The 27,276-nt window shown below is 44.7% G+C and overlaps 3 protein-coding genes across 4 annotated transcripts in view; 1 reads left to right on the forward strand and 2 right to left on the reverse strand.

Moving 5' to 3' along the window:
- Window positions 1–13,509, forward strand: part of LOC109916461 (podocan-like protein 1) — a 23,630-nt gene extending 10,121 nt beyond the window's left edge. The window contains exons 6-9 of the mRNA XM_048617857.1: window positions 3,059–3,174; window positions 7,295–7,952; window positions 11,508–11,656; window positions 12,797–13,509. Of these exons, the coding sequence (XP_048473814.1) occupies window positions 3,059–3,174; window positions 7,295–7,952; window positions 11,508–11,656; window positions 12,797–12,986 (1,113 nt within the window). The 3' untranslated portion in view covers window positions 12,987–13,509. The remainder of the gene's footprint in view (window positions 1–3,058; window positions 3,175–7,294; window positions 7,953–11,507; window positions 11,657–12,796) is intronic.
- LOC109916464 (coiled-coil and C2 domain-containing protein 1A-like) overlaps window positions 1–27,276 on the reverse strand; it is a 118,485-nt gene that overhangs the window by 19,530 nt on the left and 71,679 nt on the right. The gene's annotated exons all lie outside the window — the stretch shown is intronic.
- Window positions 19,065–27,276, reverse strand: part of LOC125487235 (coiled-coil and C2 domain-containing protein 1A-like) — a 14,253-nt gene continuing 6,041 nt past the window's right edge. Inside the window, exons 3-5 of the mRNA XM_048617858.1 lie at window positions 26,406–26,482; window positions 25,119–25,166; window positions 19,065–23,942 (exon numbers count right to left, since the gene is read on the reverse strand). Coding sequence (XP_048473815.1) covers window positions 23,922–23,942; window positions 25,119–25,166; window positions 26,406–26,482 — 146 coding nt within the window. The 3' untranslated portion in view covers window positions 19,065–23,921. The remainder of the gene's footprint in view (window positions 23,943–25,118; window positions 25,167–26,405; window positions 26,483–27,276) is intronic.

Genomic DNA, 27,276 nt, shown 5'->3' on the forward strand with positions numbered 1-27,276 from the left:
AGTGCAACAGGCATGCACAGTGCAACAGGTACGTACAGTGCAACAGGCATGCACAGTGCAACAGGTGTGTACAGTGCAACAGGTATGTACAGTGCAACAGGTATGTACCGTGCAACAGGTATGTACCGTGCAACAGGTATGTACCGTGCAACAGGCATGCACAGTGTAACAGGCATGTACAGTGGGCTGGGTGTGTACGGTATTACAGGTGTTTACAGTATAGCAGGCATGTGCAGTATAAAAGGCATGTGCAGTACAGTCGTAGAGTCAGAGAGATGTACAGCATGGAAACAGACCCTTAGGTCCAACTTGTCCATGCTGACCAGATATCCTCGATAAATCTAGTCCCGTTTGCCAACATTTGGCCCATGTCTCTCCAAACCCTTCTTATTCATGTACCCATCCAGATGCCTTTTAAATGTTATAATTGTACCAGCCTCCACCACTTCCTCTGGCAGCTCATTCCATACACACACTACCGTCTGTGTGAAAATGTCGCCCCTCAAGTCGTTTTTAAATCTTTCCCCTCTCACCTTAAACCTATGCCCCTGTAGTTTTGGACTCCCCCACCCTGGGGAAAACACCTTGACTCTTTACCCTATCTATGCCCTTCATGATTTCATAAACGTCTATAAGGTCACCCCTCAGCCTCCGACACACCAGGGAAAATAGCCCCAGCCCAGTCAGCTTCTCCCTATAGCTCAAACCCTCCAAACCCTGGCAACATCTTCGTAAATCTTCTCTGACCTCTTTCAAGTTTCACAATATCCTTCCTATAGCAGGGAGACCGGAATTGCACTCAGTATTCCAAATGCGGCCTGACCAATGTCCTGTACAGCGACCTCCCAACTCCTATACTCAATGCACTGACCAATAAAGGCAAGCGTACCAAACACAATCTTCACTATCCTACCTACTTGCAACTCCACTTTCAAGAAAATATGAACTTGCACTGCAAGGTCTCTTTGTTCGGCAGCACTCCTCAGGACCTTACCATTAAGTGTATAAGTCCTGCTCTGATTGGCCTTTCTAAAATGCAGCATCTCACATTTATCTAAATTAAACTCTGTCTGCCACTCCTCGGCCCGTTGGCATATCTGATTATGATCCCATTGTACTCTGAGGTAACTTTCTTCGCTGTCCACTACACCTCAAATTTTAATGTCATCTGCAAACTTACTAACCATACCTCCCATGTTCACATCCAAATCATTTATGTAAATGACGAAAAGCAGTGGACCCAGCACTGGTCCTTGTGGCACACCGCTGGTCACAGGCCTCCAGTCTGAAAATCAACCCTCCACCACCACCCTTTGTCTTCTAATCAATTCTGTATCCAAATAGCTAGTTGTCCCTGTATTCCATGTTATGTAACCTTGCTAACCATTGGAATCTTGTCCAATGCCCTACTGAAGTCCATATAGATCACATCCACTGCTCTGCCCTCATCAATCCTCTTTGTTATTTCTTCAAAAAGCTCAATCAATTTAGTGAGACACGGCTTCCCACGCACAAAGCCATGTTGACTATCCCTAACCAGTCCTTGCTTTTCCAAATACATGTAAATCCTGTCCCTCAGGATTCCCTCCAACAACTTGCCCATCACCGATGTCACACTCACCGGTCTATAGTTCCCTGGCACCACGTCAGCCAACCTCCAATCTTCTGGTACCTCACTTGTGGCTATCAATGATACAAATATCTCAGCAAGGGGCCCAGCAATCACTTCCGTAGCTTCCCACAGAGTTCTAGGGTACACCTGATCAGGTCCCAGGGATTTATCCACCTTTATGCATTTTAAGGTGTTTAGCACCTCGTCCTCTGTAATATGGACATTTTTCAAGATGTTGCTATTCATGTCCCCACATTCTCTATCTTCCATATCCTTCTTCACAGTAAACAATGATGTAAAATATTCATTTAGTATTTCCCTCCATCTCCTGCAGTTCCACACATGGGTGGTCTTGCTGATCTTTAAGGGGCCCTATTCTCTCCCTAGTTACCCTTTTGTCCTTAATGTATTTGTAGAAACCCTTTGGATTCTCCTTGACCCTATTTGCCAAAGGTATTTCATGTCCCCTTTTTGCCTTCCTGAAGACAGACCCAGCTCCTCCAGTCTGCTGTATACAAAGTGAACAAATGCATTCACTCAGAAATCTAAGTGAGGGCCAGGGTCCAAGCTGATGACCATCGAGTCATAGAGTCATTCAGCACGGAAACAGACCCTTCGGTCCAACCAGTCCATGCTGACCATAATCCCAAACTAAACCTGCCTGCTCCTGGCCCATATCCCTCCAAACAGTTCTTGTTCATGTACTTTCTTATTCATGTACTTATCCAAATGTCTTTTTAAACATTGTAACTGTACCCACATCCACCACTTCCTCTGGAAGTTCATTCCACACGCAAGCCACTCTCCGTGTAAAAAAGTTGCCCCTCATGTCTATTTAAATCTTTCTCCTCTCACCTTAAAAATATACACCCTATTCTGGAAACTCCCCACCCTAGGGAAAAGACACCTGCCACTCACCTTATCTATACCCCTCATAATTTTCTAAACCTCCACAAGGTCACTCCTCAACCTTCTAAGCTCCAGTGGAAAAAGTCCCAGCCTATCCAGCCTTTCCTTATAACTCAAACATTGCATTCCTGGTAACATCCTTGTCAATCTTTACTGAACTCTCTCCAACTCAATAATATCCTTCCTATAACGGGGTGACCAGAACTGGACACAGTGCTCCAGAAGAGGCCTCATCTCACGTAACACATACAACATCAACATAATGTCCCAACTCCTATACTCAAAGGCCTGAGCAATGAAGGCAAGTGTGCTAAGTACCTTCTTAAGCACCCTCTCTACAAACTTCAAAGAATTATGTACCTGAATCCCGAGGTCGCCCTGTTCTACAGCACTATCCAACGCCCAGCACCAAGAGTAGAAGGCAAGAGGAGACCAATGTGGTCCAGTGCTGCCAATGTTCTACATTTGACAAAAGGAAGGCTCCGAATAGTTGGAAAGAGTTTTTTTATTTGTGCCTGTGTCTTTCTCCAAAAACAGAACAACAGAATCTCAAAGATTCCCAAAGATGCCTTCAGTCATTTAGAGCATCTCCGAGAGCTGTATCTGCAATGCAACAGGCTGTCCAATGCAGGTATTCATTCACAAACCTTCAGGTGAGCAAACTGGAGCATTCACCAGACAGGAGTAGGCCATTCAGCCCATCGAGCTTACTCCATCATTTAATACAACCATGGCTGACTGAACACTTCAATATCTTTCACCCAGAATATCCCTGTGACCCTGCTAATCATCAAATATATTAACGTCGACTTTAAACATGCTGAAAGACTGAGCTTCCACAGCCATGGGGAGTACAGTATGCCAAAGGTTTCTGAGTAAAGACATTTCTCCCCATCTCCATCCTAAATGGTTTCCTCCTTACTTTTAAATTGTTCCCCTTGCTTTTAGACTCCCCAATCAGGGGGAAACATTTTACCTGCATCTATCTGCCTATTCCTTAAGAATGCAGTAAGTTTTAATGTGGTCACCATTCATTCTTCACCACTCAAATCTGCCTCTGTACGTCTGGGATGATTCTCGTTGCTAGCCGAGTTTGGGAAGTTTAGAATTCCGGACCGTAATCTCAGTTTGCCCAGTGTCCCATCATAGTCCATCCTGGGAGTGAGTCCAGTGAGGTTTCATTACACTGATATCGTCCCCAAGGGAGGGACACCAAAACTGTGACACTACTCCAGATACAATCTAACCCAGCTCCTATACAATTAAAGTAAGACTTCACTATCCCTGTACTCAAACCCTCTTACAATAAAAGTTAACGTTCCTAATTGATTGTTGTACCTGCATCAGAGATAGTAAGGACTGCTGATGCTGGAGTCCGAGATAACAGTGTGGAGCTGGAGGAATACAGTAGGCCAGGCAGCATCAGAGGAGCAGGAAAGTTGACGTTTCAGGTCGGGAGGATTCAGCATCTGCAGTTCTTACTATCTCGGAGTGAGTTATAACCCCACAGCGAAGCCTCTTCCAAGGATGCCCACCTTGTCCCCCTTCCTTCAGAAAGACCTCAGTGGATCTCTCTCCCACTGCAACCCTCTGGAAATCTCTTTGGCACTATATCTGCACGTTAGCCTTCTCTGACTTATTTACAAGGACACCCTCTGTACATCGACACTTGTACCATTTAAGAAATACACTGCACATCAAAGTGGATAGCCTCTACTTTTCTCCACATTATATTCCAGCCGCCACATTTTTACCCATTCACTAAGTCTGTTCAAATCTTCCTGGAAACATCTTATATTTTCCTTACAATACACATTCCCACTTAACTTTGCACATCCGCAAATTTGGAAATACTACATTCAGTCCCTGTGTCCACATCACCGATATAGACAGTGAACAGCAGATACCCGACTATTCACCACTTGTCAATGCGAGAATAATGCATTTATTCCTATGCTCTGATTCCTGTTTCCTCACTAATCCTTCATCCATGCCAGTACATTACCTCTTATACCATGTGCTTTGATTTTGCCGACAACCTTTAGAGGAGGGCCTTATCAAAAGCCTTCTGAAAATCCAAATATACTGCAGTCCCTTTATTTATTTTGTTGGTAACATCCTCAAAAACCCTAATGAGTTTGTCAAACACAATTTACCCTTTGCAAGTTTCTGCCAACAACGTCCAATCAGATTTTTTTGTTTTATCCATAAATCCTTTGCCATGTCCTTTATGATGGAATCAAGCATTTAGGAAGTGAGGTAAACTCAGGACTTTCTGAATTAGCTCCTAGCCCCAGCAACACTCCTGCCTGTGTATGTCTGGGATCATTCCACGTCCTAGCTGAGTTTGGAAAGATTAGAATTAGGGAGTTTAATCTCAGGCTAATGATCCGCCATTTTGGACCAAGATGAACAGAAATATCTTCATGTAGACGGTTGTGAATCGTTGGAATTCATTGCCCCTAAGAGCTGTGGATTCTCAGGTTATGATGTACGTTTATACAGTTATAAAGTCATACAGCACGGAAACAGATCCTTTGGTCCAAACATAATCCCAAACTAAACCAATCCCACCTGCCTATGTAGGATTTATACAATTAAAAGCAGGGCCTTGGGTAGTGTTGTAGAATGCAGGGGCCCAAGTGTGCAGATACATAATTCCTTAAAGTTTGCATCATGTATAGACAGGATTTTTAAAAAGGCATTTGGCACACTTGCCTTCATTACTCAGACCTATGAGTGTAGGAGTTGGGACATTATGTTGAGGTTGACATTGGTGAGGCCTCTTCCAGAGAGTACTGTTGTCCAGTTCTGGTCACCCTGCTATAGGAAGGATATCATTAAACTGAAGAGAGCTCAGAAGAGATTTACCAAGATTTTGCTGGGAATGGATGATTTGAGTTACAAGGAGAGGCTGGATAGGATGGGACTTTTTTCACTGGAACGTAGGAGATTGAGGGGTGAGCCTACAGAGGTTTATAAAATCATGAAGGGCATAGATAAGGTGAATGACAGGTATCTTTTCCCTAGGGTGGGGGACTTCAAGACTAGGGGACATATTTTAAAGGTGAGAGGAGGAAGATTTAAAAAAGACATGAGGGGCAATTTTTTTACATGGAGAGTGGTTTGTGTGTGGAATGTACTTCCAGAGGAAGCATTGGATGCGGGTGCAGTTACAATGTTTGAAAAACATTTGGATAAGTACATGAATAAGAAATGTTTGGAGGGAGATTGATAGAGAGGCTCTACGATAATCGCGGATTTGGAGTTAAGGTGGGAAAGAAGTGACAGCAAATTGCCAATGATCTCATCGAACAGCAAAGAGGTTTGAGGAGCCCAGTGTTCTATGCCTACTTCAGTTTCTAATGCTCTTATGTAGATATAAAGAGTAGGGAGCAGAGAAGCAAATACTGACTTTCAAGCAGCAGCTTCACTATCTCTGAGTCAGAGGCTATGGGTTCCATTTCTTCCCCAGAGATTTGAAAACATAAAACAAACTGACACTTCAGTACATCACAGAGGAAGTGCTGAACTGCCCGAGGCGCTGTCTCTCTGACACAAGTTTAAAGCAAGACCCCAAATTATTAATTATATTTCCAGTCTATCCTTTTCTGCAAGCTTTCCAATGCCTCCAGGGAATACACAATGCTGAACTGTACACAGTTCACCCGCTGAGGTCCAACTAGCTTTCGCTTTGTACTTCTCTCTATGGCATAAAAACTCTGCCTTTCTACTTGAGTCCTCTAGAAATGAACTCCAGCGTTGTGTTTTTTTTTCATGGGCTTATCAACATGAGATGCTCCTTGTGGAGATTTGTGCATCTGTATCTTTGTTGTTTTGCCCTATTTAGCCTCTGGACGATAAGAGTCTATCTGATTTGTTTATTCCTCCTACCAGCATTTACACCTTACCTCTATAAATGTCAACATTAGGGTACCATTCGTGCAGCTGCAAGCTGGCTAGTGATTTCCAGTATTTTGTACACAATCCCTTTCTGTATCAACTAAAGACCCCACTTGTTCCACACCCCAAATACCACCACAATTTGATGTCAACTGCACATTTTATTAAAGGGCATTTTCGATCTTGGGTCTAAAATAAATAAATGGTTTAAGCGGTTCCCTCACCAAAACGCTGTGGAATGCCACCATGCCAGCCTAAATAATGATGGTTAACATGACCCCCTCTCTCTGCCTTGTTACCAGCTTGCCACCTATTCGCCCTGGATAGCCCTAACTGCGCACATTTCATCCTCGCTCACAGGTCCATCATTCAGTACCTCACCAATTTATTTTTATTCATTCATGGGATGTGGGTGTTGCTGATTGGGTCAGCATTTATTGCCCATGCTGCTGCGCCCCTTGAGAAGGTGGTGAGCTGCCCTCTTGAACCGCTGAAGTCCATATGATGATTGAGATGCGGTAACCCAGGTCAAATTCGCCAACAGTCATCTCTCTCTCTAATAAGACTGTAGCCCTACGGTGCTCTGGGACCATGGTGACTTAAAATGGGTTGACCCATAATGCCATTGGGGAGGGATTTCCTAATTGTATTTAGGAAAATATACTCCATCTACAATATCCTCCTCATCTAGTCTTATTGTTACTTTCTTCAAACAATTAGTTTGGCCCAAACGTGAACTTGCCCCTTAAATTCTTTAAAAATAAAAACTCACCCTTCCAAATCTGACCAGATTCCATTATATTTTCAGTTTCTGGATGGTTTGCTATCACATCTTTGAGTAAGGATTCCATTATCTTTCCTACTTGACAGTAAAATGAAGGGACTGCAATACCTGGATTTATCCAGTAACAACCTGATCAAGGTGCCAGAAGGACTGCCGGCAAACATTGTCGTGCTGCAGCTGGGAAGAAACCGGATCGCCTCGATCTCCAGGCACAGTCTGAGCAGGATCAGGAACCTGGAGTACCTGCTGCTGCAGAATAACAGGATCTCGGCCGGCAGGATACACAGGGAAGCCTTCAGCAAGCTCCGAAAGCTGCACACCCTTCACATCTTTAACAACCCGCTGGGTAAAATCCCGGCTAGCCTGCCCCGTCGTATCAGCTCGCTCATGCTGCTCCATGATGCCATCGACAAGATCGGCGCCAAGGACTTTGCGTCTGCCTCCTACCTGACCGATCTCAACCTGAGTCACAACAAGTTGCGCAGCGCACGCGTCCACAGGCTGGCATTCAGAAAACTTCGCCGGCTGGAAAGGCTCGATCTGGCCTCCAACATGCTGAGCCTGCTCCCCAGCGGCCTCCCACCCAGCCTGCACGCTCTGAGGGCCCAGAACAATCAGATCGGCCAACTCTCCGCCGACGCTCTGCTCGACATGCACTCTCTGAAGGAACTGCACCTCCATCACAACCTGCTGACGATCGCCAAGATCGCTCCAGGGGCCTGGAGGAATGTCCCCAACCTTAAGGTGGGTCGAGGGGCGGGCAGGAAAAACAAATAAAAAATGGAAATTGCGCCTGCGTTTCCGCAACCTCGAACATGTCCCAAAGTATTTAGTACAGCCAACAACTGGAGCAGCTGGTGTGGTGTAGGAAATGCACACTACTCTCACAAATCAACACATTCGAAAACGTAAGAAATAGGGATGGGAGTCGGCCCCATTGCAGCCTTTCCAACCTGCCCTGCCATTGTACAAGATCCGAGCCGACCTGTCCCAGCGCTCAAATCCTCTCTTGCGCCAGCTCCTCAGATTTTTGAAATAGACCATAAGGCATAGGAGCAGAACCAGGCCATTCAGCCCATCGGGTCTGCTCCACCTTTCGATCTTGGCTGATGTGTTTCTCAACCCCATTCCCCCTGCCTTCTCCCCGTAACCCTTGATCCCCTCACTAATCAAGAACCTATCTACCTCTGTCTTAAATACACTCAATGACTTGGCCCCCGCAGCCATCTGCAGCAATGGGTTCCACAGAGTCACCACCCTCTGGCTGAAGAAATTCCTCCTCATCTCAGTTCTAAAGGGTTGTCCCTTCACCCTCGGGTCTTAGTCTCACCTACTGGTAGAAACATCTTCTGCACATCCAGGCCCCTGAGTGTTCTGTAAGTTTCAGTGAGATCCCCCCTCATCCATCGAGTACAGACCCAGAATTCTTAACCGTTCCTCACATGGCAAGCCCTTCATCTCTGGGATCATTATTGTAAATGAAATACTGGGGAGTTGAAGGCTATTTATCTGCCCTTTAAAGGTTCTCAGCAATTCTAGCCTCCGCAGTTCTTTGGAGCGGAGAATTCCAGACATTTACTACCCTCTGGGAGAAAGGATTCCTTTGCCTCTCTGTTTTCAATCTTACTTTTTTTTTAATATTCTTGTTGCTTGGTGCTCCTACATGAACGTAATTATTTCTTCCTTTCTGTCGTGAATGTGAATCCCTGGAGCAGAGCTCTCGCCTCCTCACTTGCTGAGCTTAAGGTGATGGGTCAACTATTCAGTCTAAAGTGAGGCCCCCCAGTAATGGACAGCACTGTTTGTGATTCTCCGTCAGTGTAAGAGGGGCTCATACTGAGGTTAGCTGTGCAGCAGGGGGAGGCCTGAGTCTGAAGGGCTTCATGCTGGCTGTAGTGCAAATTGGCACCACCCACTGTGATGATGCCATCAGGACTTGGTAGGCAGGTAAAGTATGATCTCATGGAGACGCTCCTAAGACCAGGCCCTTCCCACAGTCTTTGGACTCATTGGAGCCTATTCTTATAACTTGCAAACAATTGGAGCATTGCAATAAATGACACCTTGTTTACACTGCAAGGGTCTTCTCGTTAGACCAGGACCCTCGCACACATTAGACCTCGTGAGTCCTTAAAGAGTCCACATGCTTAGAAGATATGAATAGCCGCACATGCAACATGGCAATCAGCGTGGGATCGGGACAACCAAGTTAGCACTGCTAGCCCCAGCAAAGCTAACATGCCAGTAACCCAGACGGCTTCTATGAAAGCAGATATTACTGATCGCGGAGGACAGCAAACTCCAAGCCAAATCGTGGCAACTCTCCGCATGACAGAATACTCCGAAACGACGCTATGCAGCAGACCTGGTAGGAAAGCGCAGGAGCAGAAGAAATCTTCAGCTCGGAGGCAGAGGTACATGCTGCTGCATGAGGCTCTGGGCCCAAGTGAGCAGCCATCAGAGATTGTGCCAGTCAATCCCCTCGTGTACGGAATGTAAACAGTGCAGTAAGTCAGGCTGAGAGAGTGAGAACGTTAACAATCCTTAAGCCATGCAGTACAAAGCACAGAGAACAAAACTGAATTAACAAGGCCAAGAGAAAAACTCACATGATATAGGAGTGGAGAGCCTGGGAATATTGTGAACTCAGTCACTTACAGCAGATGAATCTGGAGGAGGAGGCTCCACAAATATCCCCTCCTCAATGATGGAAGAGCCCAGCACATCAGTGCAAAAGATAAGGCTGAAGCATTCGCAGTAATCTTCAGCCAGAAATGCCGAGTGGATGATCCATCACAGCCTCCTCCAGTGATCCCCAGCGTTACAGATACCAGTCTTCAGCCAATTTGATTCACTCCACATGATATCAAGAAACAGTTGGAGACACTGGATACGGTAAAGGCTACGGGCCCTGACAACATTCCAGCAATAGTCCTGAAGACTTGTGCTCCAGAACTTGCCGCTCCCCGAGCCAAGCTGTTCCAGTACAGTTACAACACTGGCATCTACCCAACAATGTGGAAAATTGCCCAGGTATGTCCTGTACATAAAAAGCAGGACAAATCCAACCCGGCCAATTCTCGCCCCATCAGTCTCCTCTCGATCATCAGTAACATGATGGAAGGTGTCACCAACAGCGCTATCAAACAGCACCTGTTCAGCAATAACCTGCTCAGTGACGCCCAGTTTGGGTTCTGCCAGGGCCACTCAGCTCCTGACCTCATTACAGCCTTGGTTCAAACATGGACAAAAGGGCTGAATTCCAGCGGTGAGGTGAGAGTGACAGCCCTTGATATCAAGGCTGCATTCGGCCGAGTGTGGCATCAAGGAGCCCTAGCAAAACTGGAATCAATGGGTATTGGGGGGCAAACGCTCCGGTGGTTGGAGTCATACCTGACACATGGGAAAATGGTCGTGGTTGTTGGTGGTCAATCATCTCAGCTCCAGGACATCTCTGCAGGAGTTCCTCAGGGTCGTGTCCTAGGCCCAACCATCTTCAGCTGCTTCATCAATGACCTTCCCTCCATCATAAGGTCAGAAATGGGGATGTTCGCTGAAGATTGCACAATGTTCAGCACCATCCGTGACTCCTCAGATACTGAAGCAGCTCATGTTCACATGCAACAAGATCTGGACAATATCCAGGCTTGGGCTGACAAGTAGCAAGTGATATTCGTGCCACACAAATGCCAGGCTATGACCATCACCAGTAAAAGACAATCTAACTACCACCCCTTGTAGAGATGTACAGCATGGATACAGACCCTTCGGTCCAACTTGTCTATGCTGACCACATATCCTAAATTAACCTAGTCCCATTTGGCAATGGTGTTACCATCACTGAGTCCCCCCCTAACCACATCCTGGGGGTTACCATTGATCAGAAACTCAACTGGACTCGCCACATAAACACAGTGGCTACAGAAGCAGGACAGGAACTTCAGTGGACAATCTTTGGTTCCCAGTTAGGAAGCTGGAGTTGGAAAGGACAACATTTAGATTCCTGGGCAGTACCAAAGTGGAGAAGACTGGGAGGAAATGGGGACATGAATAAATAATAGATGCCAAACCTGGTTTTAAAAGCCTTTAGATTGAAGGTTGGGTCTTTCACAATTCTGACCTTCTGGGAGTGTGTTAGAGTAGAATAATGAAGATTAACTTCGATGTAATTGGAAGTAATGTTGAAAGCAAAGATAAGTGATTGAGCTAAGACCCAGCACCCTTAAAGGCTGCTTTAACAACTGACCGGGTCAGAACATTTAACGCAACATGTGATTTTTTTTACCTTAATGCTTTTAGTTGTTGGATCTGGGATATAATGATTTGTCCTATGTGCCTCCGGATCTCCCCGAGTCCCTGGAGTACGTATATCTGCAGAATAATCGCATTTCAACAATCAACTCTGACTCCTTCATCTCGACACCAAACATTAAAGTGATAGTCTTGAGGTAAGTGGTCAATCGGCTAATCATGTGAGGGAAACCCCTGCAACAGCCCAGATGTTCTTCCAGTGTCACAGTTCACAGAGGAGATGGCTTTCAATGGAGCTGTTGGTGTAGAATATACTTAGGCTGAGACAGAGTGGTAGCTCTCCAGTGGTTCCTGTTTCTTTTCGTTGTTCAAAGCTGGCTGACAAATGTGTTATGTTTCAAAATACACCAAGGGATGGTAGCATAGTGGTAATGTTGCTGAGTTGGTAATCCACAGGCTTTGACTAACAGTAGAGTCAGGAGTTCAAATCTCACTGTGGTAACAGGGAAGTTTAAACTCAATTAACTAATAAAACCAGGAACAACATGCTAGGGCTCATTAAAATTGACCACTGAATGATCAGACTAATATCCTTTAGGGGAGAAAATCTGCTGCCCTTACCTGTTCAGGCCTACGTGTGATTCCAGGCCCACTGGAATGGTCAAGCAAGATGTTCAGTTTTAGGTGGCTCGACTTGCTTTAAGGCAATTAGGGACGGGCAATAAACACTGGCTTTGCTGGCAAAGCTCACGTCCCCAAGATTAAATATGGAAACAACCTGCCATAATGGGCAAAGGCAAATGAGAGGCCTTCTTTCCCCAGGCCTGATTCATGCATTCGGCCCCTTCACTGCATCTAGCTCGGCCTAAAACCAGATTGAAGTCCCCACTGCAACACTGGCGTGCCATGAGTCTGTCAGGTCCTCCACCACGACTCCTGGTCACCACTGGCCCTGGCAGATGCATAAATCTAACCTCTTAGCAATCCCTAGGCTTCATTAGAGGAATGTAGAGTCTAGACATTTTCTAATCAAACTGTTTAGAGACGTTACTACACACCTCTGGAGCAGGTTTGCACTTGAAGCCAGGCCTCCAGGCTCAGAGGTAGGGACACTGTCACTGCACCACAAGAGTCCCTTTGCCATGACAGTCTATAACAATGAGGTCTAACTCCCAATTATCTGGCTTTAAGAGCCCGTAAAATAGTTACGTACCACATTCCTGAAAGTGGGCATTCCCAAACCACCGGGGCAGGAGTGCAGAAGCGACCCTCCCAGCACACTGCACGTGGTCTGTCAACTCAACCTTTGCTAACTTGACCCTCATCTCAACCCACAGGTCGAACAGGCTGACCTCTGCGGGAGTCAGGAAGGGATCCTTCAGGGGCCTGAAATATTTGCAGGTTCTGGACCTGACTGGCAATCCAGAGTACATCAGCGTCCTCCTGCACAGCACCAGGCCGAGCTTCACACCAGCAGGCAACACCAGCACAGCAGTAAGCCAAAGCACAACTGGCCAGCAGGGATAAGACACTGCCAAGAAAACCTCATAATGTATCGAAAAAAAAATGCTAACCAAATAGCAGCTTAACACAGAGATTATACATAGAGAACCAGTCAGAGAAAATCCATCCGGTGACCAAGCAATGTGGGGAATAGTTACAACTTGCAACAATGGAAACTGCTGGACAATCTCTGTATTAAAATCAACATATACTTCCTCTAATAGTCAGATCCTGTATAGTGGAAGCAAAGCATTTGGATGGAGAAATGTTTCAGCTACTGTCATGAGCACAGAGCAGTCCCCTGAGACTGATGGTGAACAGGGATCTTATTCCCAAACTTTGGCCACAGCTGTTTAAATGGTTGATATTGAGATACCAGTGTCATGGCTTTCACTGACCCCTTTGCAACATCTTAGAAATGGTCTTCCACATTAAAGGGTACCATATAGAGCAGTTAGCACTGCTGCCTCACAGTGCCAGGGACCCGTGTTCGATTCCATCCTCTGGCGACTGTCAGTGTGGAGTTTACATGTTCTCCCTGTATCTGTGTGGATTTCCTCTGGGTGCTCTGGTTTCTTCCCACAGTCCAAAGGTTCGGGTCGACTGGCCATGATAAATTGCCCATAGTGTCCAGGGATGTGCAGGCTGGGTGGGTTAGTCATGGGAAATGCAGGGTTACGGGGATAGGGTAGGGGGTTGGGATGCTGTTTGGAAGGTTGGTGTGGACTAGGTGGGCCGAATGGCCTGCTTCCACACCATAGGGGATTCTGTGATAAGTAATTGTGTTGTCTGGCAGGCAACTCAAGGTAAAGTTACCACAGTCCCATAGGGCTCCTCTCTCAGCCAGAGATGACTGGGGGGTGGTTTGACCTAAAGGTCACCACACCTCAGGCAAAGGGGAAAGGTAGAGAAGGAGAGTCCTATGTGGTAATGTCAGAACAGCATGGAATTGAACCCATGTTGTTGGCATCACTCTGCATCGCAAACTGAGCTAACCAACTCCCAGGCAATTCAAGTAGAGGAAGGAAAACACAACTAAATGGATTGGGGAGGATGTGGGGGGAGGGGTGGCGAGGCAAATTTCCAGGGGTATTTACTTTTCATCAGGTCTTTTACTTCTCAAGTCTTCCTGACCCTCCATAGAACCTTTCAACTTGTCTTTTTCCTAGGTTCCTTGCTGCTGTGTTTGAACCTTCACAGGTACAGGATCAAAGGGTGTGGTACCAATTTCTATTGGGCTATGAGAGAGAAACTTTGATTTTTTTGCTGAATTACATTACATACATTAAGATACGGATCTCATATAAACAAATGCTTGCCGCAAGTATATAGCTAGCTGTGTATTCTTTGTGACCTGATTTTTTGATCATTCCCATGCACACTATGGTCCAGATTCCGATAGACCGAAGGCTTAGCATCTCTGGAACATCTCACAACATTGCTTAGACACCCTTAACTACATCATAGGCACAAAATTAGTTTGTTGAACAGCAGCGTTGGAACGATGCGGAGAATTCCCAGAGCCAATTTGCTCCCTTGCACTCTCTCACAACGAGCTGACTAACCAATCAGTAGTGGCAGGAGTTTGGCCCAGACACTGGGAGAACCAGTGGTTCCAGACCAGGGGTCGCACTCTAACTATACAGGGCGGGCCATTTAGGACTGAGATGAGGAGAAAGGTCTTCACCCAGAGAACGGTGAGCCTGTGGAATTGTCACCCACAGAAAGTCATAGAATGATACAGCACAGAAAGACCCTCGGGTCCAACTCATTCATGCCAACCTGATATCCTAAACTGATCTTGTCCCATTTGCCAACATTTGGGCCAAACCGTTGAATATTTTCAAGGCGTTAGATGTAGTCTTAGGGTTAAGGGATCAGAGGGTATGGAGACAAAGTGGAAATGGGGGTCTGAGTTGGATGAACAGTCATGATTGTACTGAATGGCAGAGCTGGCTCAAAGCGACAAATGGCTTCCTCCTGTTCCTACGTTCTACTTTTTTCTGACCGTGTTGAGCCCTGCTCCTTAACTATCCCACAGCATTGTTTGGTGTTTACTTACAGCCAGTGAATATCATTGAACATCACTGCTGGGCTTTAATATGACAAAGAACTACACTCACCTAATGCTGCACTGTACTGTTGATTTAGATTATCCTCAAACTGACTTTCAGAAACTAATGACCATACTTTTGACATTATTCAGAGGTTCACCTTCAGTCCACAAATTCAGAGCAGGAACATTTTCCTTGTTAGTTATTTTCTCTAACTTGGACATACTGAACTCCATCTAGAAAACCAGCAATGTAGTTTACTTTGTACAATCCCTCATGTCATAGAAAGACACTGGGTCAGGATATAGACAATTTAACAACTGGGCCACCTCCAAATGTTTCACTCTTGCTTTTTATTCTTTTTGGTCACTTCTGTCGGAGATCATCAGTTGGTTTCTTGGGACATTCTCGCTGATCCCTCCAATTGTTGCAGGAATTAAAAGGATTCCTCTCTAAACCAGATGCCATTCTGATTTGGAATTGCATTGCTGTTCCCTCACTGTTACTGAATCAAAATACTGCAAGAGTCAGGATATCATGTTGCAGCTTTATTAAGACTTTGTTCAAGCCACACTCAAGAGTATTGTGTTCAATTCTAGTCGCCACATTACAGGAAGGATATGGAGGCTTTGGAGAGGGTGCAGAAGACATTTACCAGGATGCCGCCTGGATTAGAGGACTTGAGCTATAAGGAGAGGCTAGAAGCACTCAGGTTGTTTTCTCTGGAGTGGCAGAGGCTGAGGGAGACTTGAGAGAATTATATAAAATTATGAGATGCATAGATAGGGTTGACGGTCACAATCTTTCTCCTCACAATTGAAAATGTCTAACACTGGGGGCAGGCATTCAAGGTGAGAGGGGGGTAAGTTCAAAGGAGATGTGAGGGGCAGGTGTTTTTTTTTTTAAACACAGAGAACAGTAGGACACTGGAACACGCTGCCAGGGGTGGTGGTAGAGGCAGATTTGATAGGGGCGTTTAAGGGATTTTTAGATAAGCACATAAATATGCAAGGAATGGAGGAATATGGACCAAGGGCAGGAAGGGGGATTAGGTTAATTTGGTGTCATCTTCGGTACAACATTGTGGGCCAAAAGGGCCTGTTTCTGTGCTGTACTGGTCTACATTCCAACTCTCCTACTAAGAGTTCTGTGCGGCATCCTAACACCACATGGACTACAATGGATCAAGGAGGCAGCTCAACTTCACCATCTTAAGGGCAACAAATCCTGAGCTACCCAATGACACCCAGATCCCACAAAAAACTCGAAAAAGCACAAACGTAGTTTATATAGACAAGGTTTATATTCCTTTGAAAATGGACAACCACCAATCTAATTCGGCTTTTAAAGATGATTAAAATAGATAGTGAAAGGTATTTTCCAATCAACCTGTTCAGAGATGTTTTGCAGACCTTCGGAACAGCTGGGTCTTGAACTGGTGCACCACAAGAGTCCATCAGGATAGGTCATATACTTAGTCCCATCTCTCTGACGAGGGAGACCAGAACACAGAGAGAGAAAACTCTACATTACAGCAAGGCCAGCCGTTCAGGGATTGTATCAGAAAGCACTTACCAAGTCACAGTGTTATACAGCATGGAAACAGACTCTTCAGTCCAAATTGTCCATGCTGACCAGATATCCTAAATTAGTCTAGTCCCATTTGTCAGCATTTGGCCCATATCCCTCTAAACCCTTCCTATTCATATACCCATCCAGATGCCTCTTAAATATTGTAATTGTAGCAGCCTCCACCACTTCCTCTGGCAGCTCATTCCATACACGCACCACCTTCTGCGTGAAAAAGTTGCCTCTTAGGTTCCTTTTAAATCTTTCCCCTCTCACCTTAAACCTATGCCCTTCTAGTTTTGGACTCCCCTACTCTGGGGAAAAATACCTTGGCTATTCACCCTCTCCTTGCCCCTCATGATTTTATAAACCTCTATAAAAGGTCACCCCTCAATGCTCCAGGCAAACAGCATTCCAAAAGCATCCTAAGTGATGTCCTGTACAGCCGCAACATGATCTCCCAACTCTTATACTCGGTGCAATGACCAATAATGGCAAGTGCACCAAACACGCTTCTTCAAACAGTGAAGAAACGTGGAAATCAGAAACTTTTTCCCCCACAAGAAACTGTTGAGGTTGGGGGGCACAGAGATTGAAAGAACTCTAATCCAAAAAATATTTAAGAGATACGGAATGTAGGTGAGCATTTCCAAATCAGTCATAATTTGAGTGAATGGCAGAACAGGTGGGGGTTTGAATAATTTCCTTCACTTCCCATATTCATAACACAGAGGCTGCTTCTTAAAATTAAAAAATCTTTATTTCAAACATAACTTCCATTGGCACAAATTTCCCCATTGTGCAATTTTAAATTGATTTAGAAAGAAACCGGAAGAAACAGTAGGCAGACGAGGAAGGCAGTGAGTGCACACATACATAATCCCTGGATCACAACAAGTCGCTACTTTGTGTGGGACTGCAGGCTTTTTGGTCGTCATCTTATTGCCACTTGTGGGATCCTACTGTGCAGATCTGCTGTTGTGATTTCCACATAACAAGTGTTCACATAAATAAAATGGAGTGCTGGTGGAGAATCCAGTCCCGGATTGATCTTGTGCCAGCCTGACCTGGAGTTCGTTTCCTTAGGTGTTGCAGTTGGGAGGTGCTGAATGCAACTATAGGAATAGGAATAGGCCATTCAGCCCTTCAATCCCATTTAATCCTAGCACTATGTGACACTGTTCGAGTTAGTGATCCTGATTCACCAATGCTATACTGTTGACTAATTTATTCAAATGATACGTCTTCTAAAAAGATCCACGTTCCTCCAATCTTTGAAGACAAAGGTGAAGATGGGGCAATAAATCATTCTAGGATCACTAAGCTCAACCCGCCAGTATTGGCAATTTATCTGGTCTTAGCTTTAAACTTATGTTCAAGTCTAATGTTAGAGAAAGCTTGTATTTAGAGCCAGAGTCAGAGAGCATGGAAACAGACCTTCCATCCAACTCGTCCATGCCAATCAAGTTTCCCCAAACTGAACTCATGCCATTTGCCTGCGTTTTGACCCATATTGCTTTGAACCTTTCCTATTCATTAACCTGTCCAACTGTCTTTTAAACATTGTAACTGTACCTGCATCTACCACTTCCTCTGGCAGTTCATTCCACATTCAAACCACCCTCTGTGCGCCCCTTAGGCCCCTTTTAAATCTTTCATCTCTCACCTTAAAAATATGCCTTGTAGATTTGAACTGCCCGACCTTTGGGAAAAAGACCTTCGTTATTCACCTTATCTAAGCCCCTCATGATTTTATAAACTTCTGTAAGGTCACTGTTCAACCTCCTACACTACAGTAAGAAATGTCCAAACTACCATAAAACTCCTAGTAGCACCCTGGTCAATCTTTTCTGAACCCTCTCCAATTTAATAATACCCTTCCTATAGCAGGGCTGTACACAGTATTCCAAAAGTGGCCTAACCAACATCCTGTATAGCCTCAACATGACCTCCCAACTCCTATACACAATGGACTGAGCAATGAGGGCAAGCGTATGAAACGCCTTCTTAACCACCCTATCTACCAGTGATGCAACTTTCAAAGCAGTTGGTATCTGAACCCCTAGGTCCCGCTGTTCGACAACACCACCTAGGGCCCCACCATTAATCATCTAAGCCCTGCCCTTGTTTGTCTTACCAAAATGTAATACCTCACATTTATCTAAATCAAACTCCATCTGCCACTCCTCAGCCCATTGGCCCAATTGATCGAGATCCCCTTGTAATTTATAGTTACACAATGCTTGATGACTTCAGAAATGTCTAAAGTACATTGGCTGTATAGTCACTGCTTTTAACGTAGGAAACATGACAGCTCACACTAACACGTTCTCCTCTTATCCTTGACTTCATGTGGAAGGCAATGTAAAAGGAGGGCTCACGTTACCAACAATCTCCTCACAATAGCATGGGTGGTGCTGACGAAGTGGAAACTACTGCCTGGAACGTTTCAAATAAAAAAAGTGTCGAAAACTAGCTCTTCCTGTATCCCTTTATTAAGAACGAACAGCAATCAATATCATCGCCACTTTACACAGTACATTCCAATCTGTAAGACATTCAAGTACACAGTTACCAGGCACTTCACCAGATTCTAAAATAACCCCATCCTCTTCCTGGAATTGGAAATAAAAGGCATTGTGCAGGAATCTGTGCAAAACACAAGATAACATTCACATGAAGAACACTTGCTGTGACCACAGGTTAGGCCTGTATCAGTCCTGTTGTGCTACTGTTATAACAAGCCCATTCAAGTTGGTGGCAGTGGACGCTCTTCCTTAACAGGGACAGGGGGTGGAGAGCCAGATTTTTAAAGAAAAAATAAATTCTGCCTGTTTATGAAACGATTAAAGCTCACGGGGTATGTTTTGCTGGATTTTTGTGCAGGATGTATTCATTGCTTGCCTGGCACAGTTGCTATCGAAGGTGGCAGGTTAGCTGGGAGAGTGCCACCGAGACCCGAAATGGAAGGCAGATGGGGCAATGTCAGTCCTTTTCTTAACGATTCAACAGCAATGCCAGGGGAGTCCATCATTGGATTACCCAATCAGGGAATAGATAGGTGCGCCTCAACACAAATACCTTAGCCCCTACCCACGGTGGGGATGGTGAGGAGGGGGGCATCCACCCCTCAGCCCAGGGCAGTCCTTGCAATTCTGTATGGTGTACAGTCAGGTGCATCACATCACATATAGAAAGGGATGGGTTGGGGGACGTCCAGCATATTCCAGAATGCAGTAATTTCACCAAACAGCTGTCCTATCGGCAGCCTTTGCTGTGTGCCTCTCTCCAAATGAGCAGTGAAAGGGAAAGGAATCATCCCGAGTGACTATAGAAAACCTCCTGGGTGGCTACCACACTCTATGAGGGTCACCCAGCCCTCTCTACGCACCCCCCACTGCCCTGACCCATCAGTTGGACAATCACAGTCAGAGCAGGTTGGAGGATTAACCACGATAAATTGCAAAACTAAGTCTGATAGTGAGCACGTTTAATTGTTGGATGAGATTGATGCTGACCTTTCACTCTTGTCATCACAGCATTATTTACTCTACAAACCAATTGGGACCTGGTAAAAAAACTGTCATGTCTGCTCAGTAAAATATTAAGTGCAGTGCTTTACACATTATATTTCTGGAATATAGGAATGTCTCAAACCAAATCTCCTCCCTAAATAGCTCAAACCTATTGACCCAAATTCCTTTGGCTGGCTCACCCTCTGCTTGAGCGAAAAACAGAAAATGATGGAACTATACAGCAGTGCCTGGAAAATGAGGAATAAGTAGCATGGCATTGATCTTGCAGGAGCACTGACTTGGAGTGAGACAGTCTACAGTTGAAACATCAGCCCTTCATCTTCTCATTTCACAAAGCACTGATTGGGGTGGGGGGGGGGGGGGGGAAAAGAGGTGTCAGTTGCTGCACAGCACCAATTCTGGCCCGTCAACTATTATTTAAAGAGAGAGGAAAAAGAGACAGCAGAATGCCACACCAGAGACGGATCTGGTGTCCTTGTGCATGACGCACAAAAAGAAACAGAGCACGCAGGTACAGCAAATAATTAGGAAGGCATCTGGGATGTTGTCCTATTTTTACAGGAGGAAGTATAAAGTTGGGAAGGCTTACTACGACTGTACAGGATGTTGATTAAAAAAATCCACCCGAGTACCATGTACATCTTGGGTCTTATTACTCAAGGAACTTGTATTGGAAACAGTGCAGAGAAAGGTCGGCCGGCTGATTCCTGGAAATGAAGAAAGAGGAAGTTGATTGTCTGTACCCAACAGAGTTTGGAAGACAGCGGTGATCATATAGAAATACAAGATTTGGAGGGGCCTTGACAGGGTACATGCCGAGAGGATGTTTTCTCTTCTGGGGGAATCAAGAAGTGGAGGGCACTGTTTCAGTAAAAGTTGTCACCCATTTAAGACAAGGAGCACGAGGACAAATTCCCTTACTTAAAGGGTCATTGGCCTTTGGAACTCTGTTCCCCAACGAGCAGCGAAGGCTGGGTCATTGGGACAGATTCAAGGCGGAGTTTGAAAGATTTTTGATAGTTGAGGGAGGGAACGGTTATGGGTACAAACAAGGAAAAAGTGTCGCTGAGACCACAATCAGGTCCACATGATCGTACTGAAGGGTAGACCAGGTTTGGTTGGCTGAATGGCCTATTTCTGTTCCTAGTGATGGTCTTAAGAACCTAAACCAGGTGAGCACAGATCCAACATAGTATTCTTGTCCTGAAATTTCTTGAGGGACACACCAAGAATCGCTTCCTGTAAAACAATGCATTGAACCAGAAACCTAATCATGTAGATGTGCTTTATCATCATCTCCAACATCTGAACCATTAATTCTGTTATGGTCCCAGTGGCAGTCCATTCATTACACATGTGTGCAATACAATAAGTGTGCACATATACATTCACATGCTATATAGACACGCATACATGTGTGCGCATACACGGAGGCATTGCCCACTACCTAATATACTACAATCTCGGTCACTATGCACTTCAATGCCAAATTAAAGCTTTTTAAATAAATACTCTGGTGCTTTTACTATGCACTCTTAAGGCTTCACAAATACATTTGATAACATCCCGAGTTGTGATCATTTTCTACAACCAAAGCTGGCTTGGGAGATGGTCAGCGGTGGCGGATGCTTCACAAGGTTCCCCCACACCTGCACTGTTTGCATAGAAACAAAGAGTTGGAAAGCAAAGAAAGGGTCAGCTACACTTCCATCTGATCTCACAATCAGGCTCTGTTCAGGCTGAACCTCATCTCAGTTCTCGTGCCTCCCTCTTCCTTTCAAATTTCAATGAAACCACTGTGGACCGTTTTTGATTGGCCAAAGGACAACAGGATTCCTGAATAACATGGTGGGAAAGAGGGCGACTGTACAAGCAAACTCCATCTGCCATCCCAGCCCAATCCTTGTGCACACTGGAAATCAACAGGCTTGATGGGGGTGGGTTTGCTGGTGGTCAGGACCTGCCTGGAATCCCTCCCAACAAGGAAAAAAAAACAAACACACTCATCGCTAACTATCTGGGCTTCTATGTAAATAATAATTAGCTGGCCAAGATACCAGAGATCGTCAGCCAACAGAGCTGCACATCATTGGTCTGGGCTTTGAAAGAAGAAATTAAGAAAATAATCAAAACCGCTTTATGCTGAACAGCAGAACAGCCTTCCTGGAACACAATCTGTGCAAGGTGTAAAAGGAATCTCAATGTTTAATAATGCATCCCTAAATTAATGATTTTCAGAAATTTAAAACTTAAAGCTAAAATTCTAATGTAACCTCACCCAAACCCCTGGACAGTGAGTAAAGTCCTGACTAAACTCTCAGTCCTGTTCTATAATAACAACCCAATTCATTGTCACAGAATTTTGCTCTTCCACAGTCAAATTTACGTTACAAATATAATCATAAGTGGATAGTGCCACTAGGGCAGTGATTCAGTCATGATTTCAAAGTAACTGACTGCAAGCAACAAATAAAAAACAAACTTCAAATGGAGACAAATGTTACCTTCAGTTATTACATTGATGAGAGAATGTTCTTCCCATGCACCTTCCCACCCATATGCCTAACCCACACGAGCAGAGCACCAAGGCGAACAATTTAAAAATTGTGCACTTCGCCTTAAAGCCACCACTCAGCTACTTAGGATTACAGCTAGGACCTGCAGTGCCATGTGGAGACTGTTTAATTTTGAGGGCCAGTGATTCCAGCATTCTGCTACCCCATACGTCAGTGGGCAGGTTCGTTTCACTGTCATTTCAGTCACTGCTCTTTCCTGCCATTTTCCCTTGGAAACACGGGTTTTAAAACAAAGAAATGTTAGTGCTGTTCCATCAAGTCTGCAGCCCCAATGTTTGCAGGACCCTCACGGGTCACCAACTCGCACACAAAACTTGTGAAGAGGAGTTGAACTTCACCTGACAATCCCCAGCCCAACTGCACTCCAGTCTCAGCAGAAAGGGCAGCGTTACAAGAAGCCCCACCCCACAAAATTGCAGCTGGATACGGGGAGATCTTTCAAATTATGTCAGCAGCTAGGACACAAAGTTAAGGCCACTGCTTTTGATATTTGCGGGGGGGGGGGGGGGGGGGGGGGGCGGAGGTTGGGCGGGGTGAAGAAAATAAAAACTTAATTGGACCTGCAGAATTCAAACTCCGAACACCAAACTGAAATAAAACCACAATCCCATGAAATAAAATTGAATCAAAACTGGGTACAGTAGAATCTTTCGATCTCCCACATTGGACAATTAGAGGCATTGCTAGTGGGGCTTGAAGACAGGGCTGATGAAATTTTTTTTTTGCACTATAATTATTGAATAAAAAGAAGCATCTTATCATGATCAGAAATTATTTCACGTTACTTGACGGGGTAGTATCAGACACCCACCTACAGGTCTGGGGCTGCAGAGTGGGGGTGGAGTTGCAAGGGGAGAGGGAAAATATAACCCTAGGAACGCAAGAAGGATATGGTGTGATTCAGCTGTACATTTCAACCTCAGTTGAGGACATCCTTCAGCACCTCCTGCATAGCTCCCGCTCCACAGAATTCTTGGTATTTCGATTTCCAGTTGGATAGCGTTGTCTATAGTACTTTCCATTGTCCGGCTCCATATCCCACTTGTGAGGGATATAGAGGAGCTTCAAGGTAGACTGCTTGCAGAGCGGTTAATTGGATTTTTTTCATCCAACAGTCCTGAAAGTTGAGTATTTTTCTGGACATACATGGTGTAATTTAAATGCCACAAGTGTTTACTGCAGACTGAGAGCAAGGACGTGGCGCCGATCCAAACACTGCAGTCCTTATCGTCTGAATCTTTGCAGCTATGTGAGGGAGAGGGGAAGAGAGGAGAGAAGGGAGAGAGACAGACAGAGAGAGAGAAAGAAAGGTTTAAAAGGGTGAGAATAATAGAGAAAGAGGGAGTGTGGCAGTGAAGGGGCGAGAGGGAAAGGTAGCGAAAGAGGAAGACAAGGAGGTGAGAAGGTGTCAGAAACAGAATAGGCAGGAGAGATGTGGCGTGAGTGAGAAAATAAAAGAAAAAATAGAGAATGTTATTTTAAGAGAACACTATCACCATCTTACAGTAATCATAAACAAAAAAACTATGTTTTTGCACGTTTATGCACTGTCTGGATTCATGTTGGGAAGTCTTCACTAGATGAGTGCAGGGGTCCCACAAGCCAAGGGACTGTCCTTCAGCAATTTAACATAGAGGGGCAGAAAGCAAGTTCACCCAGTGAGATAAATCCCCATGGCACTGCTAATGGTCACTCAGCAGCATGTGGGGGATCTTTAGCTGTTAACATGTTCTGTCTCTTTCAGGCACTCCCTGTGGGGACCTGTTGGCGTTTTTAAACTTTGGGTCATTAAGCAACCAGTAGCTACACTTGAGAGATTGGGCTCAAAATCAATTAAGTAAACCAAGATGCATTTCGTTATCCCCTTTCATTGACTCAGGTTATCCCAAAGTGCTTCACAGTCACTGAAGCAGATAGTCATTGTTGTAAATGTAGGAAAGATGACAATCAATTTACATACAGATAACTCACATAAAAGGAACGACAATAATTATCAGCTAATTTACCTCGCGACATCAGTTAAGGGATAGACATTGGCCGAGACATCAAAGCAAACTCCCCCGTTGTTTGATCATTCATATGCATCTAGACGTCAAATATAGCCTTGGATTTAACATCTCATCTGTACAGTGGTACCTTCATCTGCGTAACATTCCCCTAGTATTGGACTAAAGTATCAGCCTAATCCAATGCTCAGGTTCCCTGGTGTGGGATTTGAAAATACAGCTTTCTGATTTGAGATGCACATCACTATCCATGGAACTATCACAAATTGTTTTCTTGGAGACCAACATACATTTGTAACAAAACATATAGTGGGGCAGATTAGACTAAACACAAGGCTATAGTTTAGGCAGATAACTGCTGCACTGTTGTACCCATCCCATTTTGAAGAAAGCAGCACAAACAGCAATATCTTACCTCATCATCCACCAACTTCCTCTTGTATAATGCTTCTTTAGCTAAATCCTGTTCAGAAAATTAAAAGAGAACAAAACCAGTCAGAATTGGATAGAGGAATTGGGATGTCTTGTTGCGACTGCACAGGACATTGGTTAGGCCACTTTTGGAATACTGCGTTCAATTATGGTCTCCCCACTATAGGAAAGATGTTGTTAAACATGAAAGGGTTCAAAAAAGATTTACAAGGATGTTGCCGGGGTTGGAAGATTTGAGCTAAAGGCTGAAGCTAAATAGGCAGGGGCTATTTTCCCCAGAGTGTTGGAGGCTGAAGGGTGATCTTCTAGATATTTAAAAAATCACGGACAGGGAGAATAGTAAAGGTCTTTGCCCCAGGGTGAGAGAGTCCAAAACTTGAGGTCATAGGTTTAAGATGAGGGAGAAAAAATTTATAAGGGATCTTGAAAAAGGCATCTTTTTCATGCAGAGGGTGGAACGTGCATGGATCGAGCTGGCAGAGGAAGTGGTGGAGGCTGGTACAATTACAACATTTAAAAGGTATCTGGATGGGTACTGAATAGGAAGGGTTTAGAGGGATATGCGCCAAATGCTGGCACATGGGACTAGATTAATTTAGGATATCTGGTCAGCATGGACGAGTGGATCGAAGGGTCTGGTTCCGTGCTGTATGACTCTAAGTGGAAGGGGAGAGTGGAATGTAACCTAGCTCCCTGAAGTATGTCACCTCCCTCAATAATTACACAAATTCAGTATGGTAGAAATAACCTACGTGAATTCCTCTCCAATACTGAGATAAACTATCTATATTGGAAGGAGAAAAAGAATGGAGAAGTTTAGGGAGGCAGAGCTTGGGACCTAGGCATCACTCGTGTGGAATGAAAATAATGTTGGTATTATGCAAGAGATCACAGGCATACAGAGACTGAATAAGACAGAGAGAAAGAGAGATTTACCTTGAAAGGAATTAAAAATATTATTCTTGTTTTCAAAGTTGGGGTACAGCCAGATTGGGACCAGTGAGTGGAGGAGGACTGGACTAGCTGTGAGTTAGGGGAGTTGTGATGACTCTCAGAGCCTTGTAGCCTTAGAATCACTGGTTATCTCTGCATCCTGCTCCTCTTGATGACTCAGATGCATTTATCTGGGCAGCACTTACACTACAAGTTCTCCTCTGGAACAGAACCTTAAGCAAGTAAACGCCAAGGGAAACAAAACGATCGTTCCAATAGGAACATTCTACTCTCAGCCCTTTCCCAGTCACAATAACCAGACATTCCCAGTACTTACTCGATTCCCTTCTGTGCCTAGTCGTTTAGCTGCGTCTGTGTAGTAGTGTACATATCTCTCCAGCTGGGTCACATATTCTGCAATTTAAATAACACAGTAGTTAACAATAAAAGCGATATACCAAACTAACAGAATGGAGGGTTCCAAACACAGACCTGAATGACGATGAGTGGTTACTGAAAAAGTCTTTAAGAATCAGTTTCCATTTTTTGACCAATTGCTTCATCTACCTGCATCAGCACAAACATAAACCCAGCAATACTCCTTTCTGTCCTGTTTCAGAAGCTGATTATTTCAGCACTGCCTTTTCAAGGTACACTATAGTAACAACCAGCCAAAATGACTCCTAATGAAAGACAGTGCACCCCAACTGTCTCATGACCCACAACACAGGCACATCTTGAGGAACAGCGAACATCTGGCGAAGTAACCGCAACTGGAGATGACACTATTGCGAGGATGGTTCAGAAATCCTATGGTACACCAGTAAATATTTGCGCCCCAAGTAGTTTCACAGCAGTAATCAGATAAAACTGGTACCAAAATGTTTCCTTAAAAGAGTTGTTCGCCTTTAAATTATAAATTAAATACAGTTAATGGCAGGACCTTGAATAGCATTAATGTACAGAGGGATCCCGGGGTTCAAGTCCATAGCTCCCTGAAAGTAGCCACCTAAGTAGATAGGATGGTAAAGAAGGCATGTGGCATGCTTGCCTTTATTGGTCGGGGAATTGAGTACAAGAGTCAGTATGTCATGATGAGCTTTGTAAGCCTTTGGTTAAGCCACACTTGAGAGTATTGAGCTCAGTTCTGGTTGTTACATTACAGGAAGGATGTGGAGGCTTTGGAGAGGGTGCAGAAGAGGTTTACC

This window comes from Rhincodon typus, chromosome 38 (assembly GCF_021869965.1).
Source record: "Rhincodon typus isolate 14 chromosome 38, sRhiTyp1.1, whole genome shotgun sequence".
Taxonomy (NCBI): Eukaryota; Metazoa; Chordata; class Chondrichthyes; order Orectolobiformes; family Rhincodontidae; genus Rhincodon; species Rhincodon typus.